Source organism: Biomphalaria glabrata, chromosome 14 (genome assembly GCF_947242115.1).
Source record: "Biomphalaria glabrata chromosome 14, xgBioGlab47.1, whole genome shotgun sequence".
Classification (NCBI taxonomy): Eukaryota; Metazoa; Mollusca; class Gastropoda; family Planorbidae; genus Biomphalaria; species Biomphalaria glabrata.
Window position 1 is genome coordinate 2,127,016 of NC_074724.1, and position 11,811 is coordinate 2,138,826.

General features: G+C 32.6%; 1 protein-coding gene across 1 annotated transcript; it reads right to left on the reverse strand.

The window, feature by feature from the left end:
* Positions 1-1,549: 1,549 nt before the first annotated feature.
* On the reverse strand, positions 1,550-8,421 carry LOC106052193 (uncharacterized). Its single transcript, XM_056010403.1, has 5 exons — positions 8,246-8,421; positions 3,676-3,721; positions 2,954-3,019; positions 2,772-2,837; positions 1,550-2,624 (listed from the first exon to the last, which is right to left on the reverse strand). Exons 1-5 carry the CDS (start codon positions 8,252-8,254, stop codon positions 1,684-1,686), a joined length of 1,128 nt encoding a protein of 375 aa, XP_055866378.1. The 5' UTR covers positions 8,255-8,421; the 3' UTR covers positions 1,550-1,683.
* Positions 8,422-11,811: the final 3,390 nt, after the last annotated feature.

Consider the following 11,811-nt stretch of genomic DNA (forward strand, 5'->3'; position numbering starts at 1 on the left):
TCTCCTATCAAGTGTGACTCCAAGAAGCACGAACCCAGCATTCCTCGACATTCGCGACATATTCGTAGTGACCAGTCCAGTGTGTAAAAGTAATACAGCATTTATTCATTTACAACTATTAATAACATCATTTTATCTACATTTATGTAGAGGAAGCAACTTCAATGTAATAGGTGCCAGTGGGTAATTTAAGTTATGCCAATCGTAGGATACACTAAATATGTTAACCCTTTAAGTCCTATACTTTTCAAAGCATGTGACAAGATAGGCCCCTGTCAGGTGGTTGTCCCAATTTGAGAAATCGATTAAATCGGCCTAAAGCTGGTACTCCTTATTTGATCATACTGTATCAGCGTTACTAGTTGACTAGAGAACGTGAAAAAAAAAAGATGTCTATGTGTTGTATAAAGCAGCGACATCCCTAGGGTCGGTGTCATCCGATAAGTTATCTTAGTTAGTGGGACTGAAATTATTGTGAAATGTATTTAGTTATAAAACGTTTGTCTGTAATCTTATGGTGTTTGGAGGGACGGTGACTAAGTTATACATTTCTTTGCTTCCCAGGTTCGAATGCAGGAATTTAGAATTTTAGGATCTTAGAGCAAAGCCGCCTCTAAGTCCATCAAGCTCCAATGGATAGGCCTAATTAATGTTTGTTTAGAAAAGTAAAGGTGATTGGTTGTTGTGCTAGCCACTTGACACCCTCGTTAACCCTGACCTCAGAAATACATGACCTTTACATGTCCTGCCCCATAGATCATAAGGTCTGAAAGGGAACTTTACTTTTACATACTTCTGATGAATAGACCAAGTTCTTGCAGTACAGTCAAGCATCAAAGGTTCTTATCAAAGTCTTGTAGAAATACGTGAGTTTTAATCAACCCATTACAGTAGTCACTCAATGACTCTGCTATTTATGTAAATGTCTTTTTAAATATAGAAATACGTTCAGATGATAGTACAGTTCCATAAAGATCAATACAACATTCTTGATTTTGAGTTTTCGGATATTAAAATTTAGTGGGTATTGTTTTGTTGTAATAGATTCTTTTGTACCATGAACTAATTATCACACATTTATTTGTTTGTTTTGTTACCAACATTGCATAGTCGTAAACATATTTTTTTATTTCACTGTTAAAATATAATGCAGAAATTAAATGTAAGTTTTAGTAGATACATGAAAAGACAACTGGGATTTTATTCTGTAAGATTTTATTTTATCAGTTATCTCCCTTGAAAACTAAAACATGGCTGCTTGTTATAAAGAATAATGTCGAGCTCCACACTAGCATTTTTTTTTTAAAATGTATTTCTTTTATAACTGACAAGTTTTTGTGTTTGAAAGGTTTGCAAACTTTTAATTATTGCATTTTAAATAAAAAGAACTTCTCACGAACTACATCTACTATTTTTTTCCACAAACCAGATCGTCGATCTAGATCTATACTTAGTAGATTTTCTTGCTACTTGAACAGGTTTTCAATTATTGAAAATGTAAATTACAAACAACAACATGGATAAAAAAAAGGAAACAAAACATTGTAAATTTAAAGATAGCATACACAATTTATTTACATAACTCAAGACTAAAGAGACATTTAAGTTTGAGGTTCAAAATGTTAAGGGCTCTCAAAGACATCTTCATGGTGGAGCTGGACAACTCACAAGGGAAACAACTCACTAGGCAGGACCATATTCACTGCAATTTAATCCAGACTTGAGACTTCCACTGTGCACAAGATGAGACCAAATCAAGTCACTATACCCCAGACAGTAGACTTGTGCTCCACTACTTCCTGGACATGTACAAGTTGTATACGTAAACTTAGATCTACCACCCACCTCTAGTCTGTCCTTCCATTGACCAACACTGACCTGTTTAGAACATCCATGAGGATGTGACACTATAAAGGTCAACTTGTGTGGAGATCTAGAGTCAAAATATTTCTTATAGACTTTCTCCCAGACATTTTTAAAATGTTTGTACATTTCCATCAGTTTATTTCCTAAAGTTTTATCACATGTCACACAGTTCAACCTACACAAGTCATACTTAATGTTTACAAAATCAACACTGACCTTATCAACACTGTCCACTTGGCTGTCATCTCTGTCATAAAACAATCTCAAGTTCGTGTGGTTGGCCTCAATGTCATCAAAAACCACTTGTGTGGCTGTGTGCACATCACACTCCCACCACACATTGCTGGGTGAGTTTGAACCTTCACATTTTCTACACCAACACTTTGTGTAGGCAGTACGTCCATAACCTCCATCTTGTGTGACTCCATCTTGAAACTTGTTTACATACTTTACTCTTCCACTTCCTGTCCTCAAGTTTCTTCTCTCACTCATGTTAGAAAATGGATATGGTTGAGTTGTCTCTGGCCAAAACTCTGGTCTGTCTAGACTTGTCATTTTCACATCAACTCTAACTGTGAGGTCAGTTATAACTTTGATGAGTTCATGCAAATCACTGTCTTGAAGACCTTCAGGTAAATGTTTCAAGTTGAATGTCTCAACAGTTATAAACTGGCTATGATCTGGATTCTTCTTACAGTCACCTCGATGTTTGAGTAAATCAGCTTCTCCACCTTCTGACTCCTGAGTTTCATGATCACCTGGAGAACAAGGAAATAAACTTGATCCAATGTTTACAACACCATGTACAGTATTGAGTTAATCAAGAGATATCTATAAGTAGATCAAGTCTAACTCATGTGTTGATCTCTACAGTTTATACACTAAAAATGAAACTCAAAAGTTACCAATTAGTGGACCTTCAACCTCATCTGACTGGACTTTGGACTGGTCACTGGTGAAATGATGAGGATCTGAAAGAATGAAAGTCAAATAATTATTTTATATTTTCTTTTCTTTTATTATTATTAGAAAATAGAGTTATACTAAAACCTTTCTCTATCTAAACATTTACAAATCAAAAGTTTACCTGTATCTTGATTCTCATTCCCATAACTGGAGAAGTCTGATAGGTCAGTCTGATCCTTTAGACAAACTTAAATATTTTAAATACATGTGTTAGACAGTCTAATTTTTTTTTACAATTTTTTTTCTGAAACAACAAAAACTATTGTTCAAAATACTGAATTTTTACATAGAGATAAAACTAAATATTTAAAATTAAGTTTTAGAAGCTAAGCATAGACCTAACATTGCAACAACTTGAATTTAAAATGCTACTTATTAATGTGCTAAATTCTAGATAAAAATTTCATAATAAAATAAAGCCATAAGACTAGTTTTAAAGTTAGGTATTGTTTCACTCTGATTTTATACTATTAATCAAAAAACACAAAATTGTGGGAGATGAGAGGACAGAAAAATATGGAAGTGCAGATCTTAGAGAGGAAGTGGAGATGGATTGGTCACACCATTATAAAAGATACCAGCAACAGAGCTAGGCAGCCCTTAGAGTGGAACCTTAGGGAACAAGATGCAGAGGAAGACCTAAAAGAACATGCTGATGCAGTGTACTTGAAGAAGCAGGGAAGACCGGGAAGAGCTGGAAAACCATTAAAAAGCTAGCAATAGTCCATGGAGAGTGGCATGTTTTTGTCGAGGCCCTATGTTCCATGAGGAACTCAAAGGAGTGATGATGATGATCATAAGACTAGTTTTAAAGTTAGGTATTTTTTCACTCTGAATTCATACCATTAAGTCCACAGGTGTCTTGAGGAAAACAAAGGTCTGTACTTTTCTGGAAATTAGAACAAAATATGAATATAAAGTTGCTTTCTTTTTAGCGGCCCCCGTAAGGGGGAAAAGCCGCTATTAGGTTTGTGCAAAATGTTCATCTGTCCGTCTGTCCGTCTGTCACACTCAGATCTCGAAAACTAGAAGAGATATGAAAAATATTATTTCATCATTAAATGCGGCTTCAAAAGTTTAGGTGCAACGGCTACTTTTGGTTTTCTAAAAGCAAACCGTTTAATTTATAAAACTATTTATGCAAGCGATTTTTTCATAAAAATACACCAATTCTAAAACAATTACGTAAATGTAAGGGAGGCAATGTTACAATATGCTAACAAAGATGGACAATTCTTGTGTATTTTCAGTATCACTAAGTCAAATATATTTTTAAAATGTACAGGAAATGTTTACAACAAATATAAATAATAGTTAAAGATGTTTTTTCTGGTCAACTAGCTGCTAAAATTAAAAGAAAACATTTCTGTTTGTTTATAAAGGCTAATAATGCATTTTGTATGTAAATATCACACACATTTTTTTATGGACTTTTTATGCAGCGATTTTCGTGCAGTAGCGTAACGTCGCTACATAATCAGGAACTAAACCAATTCCTTAAACTTTAAAAAAAAAATCAGATTTTATTTATTTTTTGTTTAGTGCCCCCATCCGAATTAAAAGATTATTTTTGTGCGTTTTGTCTGTTGGTCGGTCTGTCCGTCACGATTAGATTAAAAAACCTAGAACTCTAAAAGCTATTGAAAATCTGATTTTTACTTTAATGTTCCTCCCGTAACATCTCAATAGTTTTAAGTATCTAAAAATTGATTGTGCAAAACTAATCAACCCCAACAAATGTTTATTTGCTCTTCTAATTTATATTACATTCAATTTCCATGCTTAAACGTTGCAAAAACACATTATCAATAACATGTTGTTCCGTTTTTTATGTAAATAGCATATTAATGCTAAATCAAAATCTCTATACTGACTTATATTTCATTAAGTGTAAAAATGTTCCGGATATTGTTTTATAAAACATGAATTATGCCTAATGATTGTTTGAAATCGCATAATTTACTAATATTACACTTATATTATTTGACAATGCGTCACTATAATTTGGTTATCAATATCAAATTGTTCTGTATTTTCATCTTTAACAAATTTTAAAAATATCAACAATAGGTTGTTCAGAGCTTTAAAAAAAAGTAATTTACTAGAATTGATTACTGAAAATTACTTTTTAGACATTTAATTTTCTTGCTAAAACATAACATAGAAGTTTTGTAATCGATAAAGAAAGTTCCGGATTTTGTTTCTTACAAATCGTCGTCAGAAATTTCGGAATTTATTTAAAAATCTACTAGCGCCAAATAATTGTTTGAACTCCCTCTTCTAATTAATAAACAAATAATCTTCTCATTTACGAAATAATGTTTTTACGGATTTTTATGAAAAATATTTTAATTCACTTCTCTCTTACAGTACATTTAACTTTCTACCTAAAACATGTAAAAATCTAATAATTGTTAATATTATGTTCCGATTTGTAAGGAAAACAGAATCCAAGCACCAAAGTAAGGTATAAAAATCTCTCCACATGGCTGTAGTACATCTAATTTTTATACGAGACCATCCAAAAATTTAATTAACGGTATTACATTTATCTGAAACTCTTTTTCTTTTACTATTTATACAAACATCCGGAACAATCTATTATATAAACTTTTCAATTGTGTTCATACCTAAAAATTATTTCGATGTTTTGAAACGTAAAATAAAGGTTAATCAATTTTTAATAACTTTTAGTTGTTTTTTTTTTATATCAAGATGACGGACAGACCGACTGACAGACAAAACGCAAAAACAATGCGGCTTTGATCCTTTTTAAATAAATTCTATTAGACCTCAGTGCACCAATGTCTATGAACCTTTGTTAAATATCTCGTGTAAATAAAGACATTTTTGTTTATGGTACCGGTACTAGCCTATTGTGAGGTAATGGAATTTTTATTTTGACGTCATATGAATGGACTCTTTAAATGTAGGCTAATGTTAAAAGAACGCACTCGGTGCACCAATGTCTATTAACCCTCGAAAAATTGCTCGTGTTAATAAAAACATATTTTAGTCTAACTAAGCCGTGTGACGTAGTGTTTTTTTTTTCTTTTGACGTCATATGGAATGAATTTTTTAAATGAAATACTAAAAGAACGCACTCTTGCACCAATGGCTATGAACACTCGATAAATGGCTCTTATTGATAAAGGTGATTTTTAGTCTAGCTAGGCCTTGTAACGTAGTGGTTTTTTTTTTCTTTTGACGTCATATGGAATGAATTCTTTAAAAGAAATGCTTAAAGAACGCACTCGGTGCACCAAAGTCTATGAACACTCGATAAATGGCTCTTATTGATGAAGGCGATTTTTAGTCTAGCTATGCCTTGTGACGTAGTGTTTTTTTTTCCCTCTGACGTTATATGGAATTAATTCTTCGGTATAATAATGTTTATTAAGCCTCGTTATGTGACTCGCGTTTTAAAAAGGAATGATATCTTGATTTAGATCTAATCTAGATTTTTTTAACTAGATCTAGATTTTTATTACAGTGTATATAGATCTGTATTTATATTCTAATTAAAATTATTTTAGAGTCTAGATCTAGAATTTCTAGATCTAGTTTAGACTAAAATAGACTAGATTAAGATGTAGAATTTCAATTTCTAAACCTAAAGTGTAAAAAAAAGTGTAGATTTTCATTTCCAAACGTTTTGATCAATATTGTAATGTTTTAATATACTAAAATTAATATACTATTTTTTATTTAATTTAAATTTAAATTTACGGCAAGAGAATCTTTGAAACATTATTACTTTTGACCATCAAAATTAAATCACCTCTTGAATATTATTTGCGAATATGCAGATCCGACAGGGATCCGACTTCGATGGGGGCCGCCTCTGAGTTTGTTTAACACAAACTCTCTTTGTAATCTTGTTGTTTTTTTTTGTATATATATAAACAAATTTACATCAATGAAATATTCTCAGAAAAATCTAATTTTAATATCTTTTTGCCTGTACAGTAAAATTAAAGAATTATTTTGTTGTTTTATAAATTGTTTCGACTAAGATTGACTCCATTTTTTGTTGCACTTAGACAGAATGTAATACATGTGAAATGCTTTATAATGAAATGTAAAAAAAATAATAATTCATCAGGCTTTGGTTGTCTAGATTTTAATATAGAGCTCCAATTGACTTTAAAACTACTTTTGGACAGAAAACAAAATAATAAAAATGAGAACTAGTAATAAAAGAAAAAATAACAGTTGTAGCTTAAGTTATTTAAATAGCACATATGTTAATTTAAAAAAGAAGATAATTATGTTCTATGCATTTCAAGTGTCAATCTAGACATGCATGTTAATCATTGACTTCAACTCTAATAAGTCTTGAGTTTTTTCTGGCTAAGTCAGGCAACTCATTCCATTCTTTACTGACACTAGGGAATAAGTACTTGTAGACGGTCGTTGTGCTGGTCGCAAGATACCCTCGTTAACTCTGCCCTACATATCTTGAATGCAGGTTCTGAAAGGAATACTTTTTACAAGATATAGAAATCTCTTAACACTAGATAGATCTATTGATAGGCCTATACTGATTATGGATCTAGTAGAATATTATCTAAACCTATATCTATCATAAAATTATCCATAAATTGATTAGATAGGAGACATCTACATCTATTATAGCATATTTGAACTAGTATTTGATAGATTTTAAATCGAAGTCTAATTTAATTTAGATATAGATCTAAATTTATATGTTTGCAATATTTACTACTAAATCTAGTCATTTGTAGATCTATAAACGTAAAGGTTAATTAAGTCTAATCTATTTCTAGATCTACACTCTACACAAGCTAATCTAGAAAAGAAAGAAAAATGGATTTATCGGCTGCAGTATTCGTTACTCGTAATCGTTACATTTCTTTACGCTTACAATTAAAATATCTATAACAATATGGACGAATACAATAGTCATTTGACAAAGAGTATAAATCTAGGTTTTGTGAAGATTTTAAAATATATAAATATATGATCATGTATTACTGATACTGACACTCTCGTTGTTAACTATTATACGTCATTACTTATTGACACTCTTGTTGTTAACTAATATACGTTAGCATAATGCCATTACTTGTTCTGTAAAAATTACTTAATATATTAACTGATTGAATATCAGGGGTGCCTGAGAGATGAGCTCTAATTTGTAGTCCTCCCCTAGAGACTTGGCGTCAAACTCTGCTGTTACGCGTAGTGTTGAAACAGTTAAATAAAGCCATTGTTTGATCATACATTGAAGCTTTCTATTTAGTGTATTTATGTTGTCCACTTGTCATATTGAAACAGATTGACATGCTTGGCGCTATTCATTGAATTATAAACTCACACATGCAGATACAAACATATACGTGCAATTATAACCACACACATGCCACTTTGTTAATCAAAAGTTATCTACCGTGTCCATGTCAGAAGGCAAGGCGGCTGAGCGGTTAAAGACTTGGCTTCCGAACCTTGGGTCCTGGGTTCGAATCTCAACGAAGACTGGTATTTTGAATTTCAAAACTCCGATGGGTACGGGTCGTTATGCTGGCCACAAGGCTCCCTGCTGTTGACCAAAGAAACATATGACCTTTTTAACATCATCTGCACTTTAGATATTGTTATCGTAAAAAAAAAATGATTTGCCCAGTTTTAGATCTAAATCTATACAACATCCATAGAAACCTAATTTTTTTCTACTGTTCAATATTATACTATTCTATATTAGGAGAAACCTTGTATAAATAAAATAATACATTGAAGAAATGACTTCAAAAATATAATAATGATAATAATTTTATTTATAAAGCGCTGTTAACAAACAAAATATAGGCTCTAGGCGCTATAATAACATTACAAACACAAACACGACAGTTCAAATGACAAACAGGTCTTAATGTTCTTCTTAAAAGTGGTGTAGCATTTTGTCTGTCTGAGGCAGAGTTTGAAATTGATATCTATTTGTCTTATAACTAACAAATATTACAAGTGATCTCACTGGGGAAGAGGGGGTGTCTGCATCGGGTGACTACAAAGCTGGTCTAACGTACTGGTCCTAGAACAAATCTTTGTTCGCTGTGGCTGAGTTACAATGCACTTGGGGCCATGTTGGTAATGAAATGAACAAGTGACCATTTATTGAAGACTTTTATTCTAATGAAACGTTAGAGACTAACATCCGATGTTGTGGGACCATGTTTGTCACAAAGTGCAGAGATGCGTTTATTAGTTGTAGTGTTTGCCTATCTGAAATATAATGGTATATGTTTGAAGAGGTATACAATACTTCTATATGTCGTAAAAATGACATTTCAATGTTTCTCATCATATTCTAAAAAAATTTAAAAGACGAAACTCTTCGATGATTGAAGTAAAAATATTTCTCTATTCACTTAGGTCTTAATCAACTGTCTCTTCTTGTTGGTCTAAAATATAATTTTTGGACCAGTGGAAGGAGTTGATAGTTCTATACCATGGGTTCTCAACCAGTGGGTCGCGACCCCCATGGGGGTCGAATGACGATTTGTCAGGGGTCGCCAAAGACCATCAAAAAATGGATTTTTTCGGTCTATTCTTCTATTGCTCTGTGTGTGTGCGGGGGGTCGCAGAAGAGTGGGGGATTGTTAAAAGGGGTCGACGATCTTCAAAGGTTGAGAACCACTGTTCTATACTGACATTTAAATACAATATCTTTAAAAAATCGAAAATGTCTCTTCATCATTAAAATTGAACATGTTATACCACTGAGCTAGTCAATTGCTAACAAAATAAAGCATATATATATATATATATCCCCGAAACCCCCTCCCGAAACAAAATCCGGGCTACGCCCATAATGTGTATATATATATATATATATATATATATATATATATATATATATATATATATATATATATATATATATATGTATATATATATATATATGTTTAATGTTATTTGAAACTACAATAAATACTATGTAAATGTATCAAGTACTTACTTTATTACAATGATCGACAATGTATACATTGACACCGAGGACACCTATATTTATACATCCTCGTAATCAATTAGGTCAGGTTCAAATTGAGCTTTATCTTTAAAGCTATCATGTGAATAACAATATTAAAATGCCTAAATCATCGTATCATCTGATATCATCCGGTTCGTCAGATTAACAACACAACAGTATCAAGATAAGCTTATTTGTGTGAATAGTCTGTAGTTTCTGATATAGTTTCTAATATTCTTGCTAAAAATATTGAAACCACTTCAAGGACCTAGTTTGAGTTTGTGTTTCCATTGTAACATTATATCTCCCCACTTCCTGATATTAATGTCACAATAACTATATAAAGTATATTACGTACAATTAATTAAAAATGAGATCCCGTGCTATATAAATTTGTTGTAAAATGATTTAAATGTTTCGGATATTCCCTCAGAGTTGAATTAGGTTAGGGAGATGGTTAAAATGTGACCTGATTCTTGGAAGTTAATAAAAGGAGGGGATGTTCGGCCGTAATAAACAATGTAAAGCGCTGAAGTAAATCAAGAGTCATAGTCAGTTTGTAATGCTAGTATTTATTAGGGGTGCACCGGATTATAATAATGTTTATTTCACTCTACCATAATATTGTATGTATAGTATGAATTCTAACACCGTTCAGCGAATTGTTGTTTTTTTTTAATTATAAAGGTTTTGCTTATTTCATGAATATAGGCCTATAATAAGTCAGATTCCTGAATGGTTATGACATGCTATATGTGAGCACTTGATGACATTTTTGGATTTCTTTCCAAAAGATTTAGTTTTTTATTTGACATTAGTTTAATATACGAATTAGCTAAGTCTCACACTGTAATATAACAAAACATCTAACGCTCTATTACGCTGAATGACGACAATAACTCCACACATAGTAAAGATCAAGAACACGGAATGTGGTCAGTACAAACTCTAACGTGAATCCACAAATATAAACAAACACTCTGGGCGACAATAGATAGAAACAAATTCACGACACTAAGATACTTTGAAAAGATATATTTTGAGAAATTGGGTAGGGGTGATTTGGGTGACACATCTCGCATTGACGCAGGTAGAGTTAAACAAATGAAGACAAGACCAGCACCGAACACTGGTCGTTTGCGTCATGCGTCTGGCGATCATCTCCTTGGGAATGGTCATTACATGTGACACCTATCCCGCCCCCTCTCTTCTGCTCACATTTCACTCCTTGTATATACTCTTTCCTCCACCCCTCCCCTCTCTCACGCGTAAGACGATAATCTGTTTCTAGCACTCCACTTGACATCAATAGGTGCGAATTTATAATCCTTAATCTTTAATTCCGAGAGCGGCCCAAAGTCTACATACCAAAGTCATTAAATAAACCAATGTTAATGTAAACAAATAATTGCATCAATTTTTAGTCTATCATCGTTTCATTTTGTTTTTAATTTTAAAAGTGTGCCTCTTAATAAACACATACACAAGCCAAAATGTTTATTAAATAAAATGATGTGAAACACAAACACACATTTACATTTAATACGTGAAAAATATGTCTTAACACAAACACTCATGCAAAACATAGATATGAATAATTCTTTTAAAAGAAATAATACAATAAACGTACATAATGTATATCGCGCCAAAGCGTCCCGTCGCCAAAACGGCTGGCGCCAAAACGACCTTCGCGCCAAAACGGCGGGGCCAAAACGGCGGCGCCAAAACGGCGGCGCCAAAACGTCCTGCTTCGTTGAGTACGACCTGACAGTCAACAATATTTCTGTCACATCTTTGAAACTCACTATTCCAGTCACAAACAACAACTACAGCTTTTATTTTCATGTGATATCTCGACCATCTATTCCTTTCACATGAAGTGTATTAATAAACATTGAGTTAAAGCAGATCCAACAAGGCACACACACATACTACTGTACTTAAACAGCGACAAACAACGATAGCCAGCCTTACAGTCCAGTAATGTT

Coding starts and splice junctions, on each gene's coding strand:
- LOC106052193 (XM_056010403.1), bottom strand. Junction 3,020..3,675: donor AGACACCTGTGGACTTAATG/GTATGAATTCAG, acceptor AAAATATTTAAG/TTTGTCTAAAGGATCAGACT. Junction 2,625..2,771: donor GGTTGAAGGTCCACTAATTG/GTAACTTTTGAG, acceptor CTTGTTCTCCAG/GTGATCATGAAACTCAGGAG.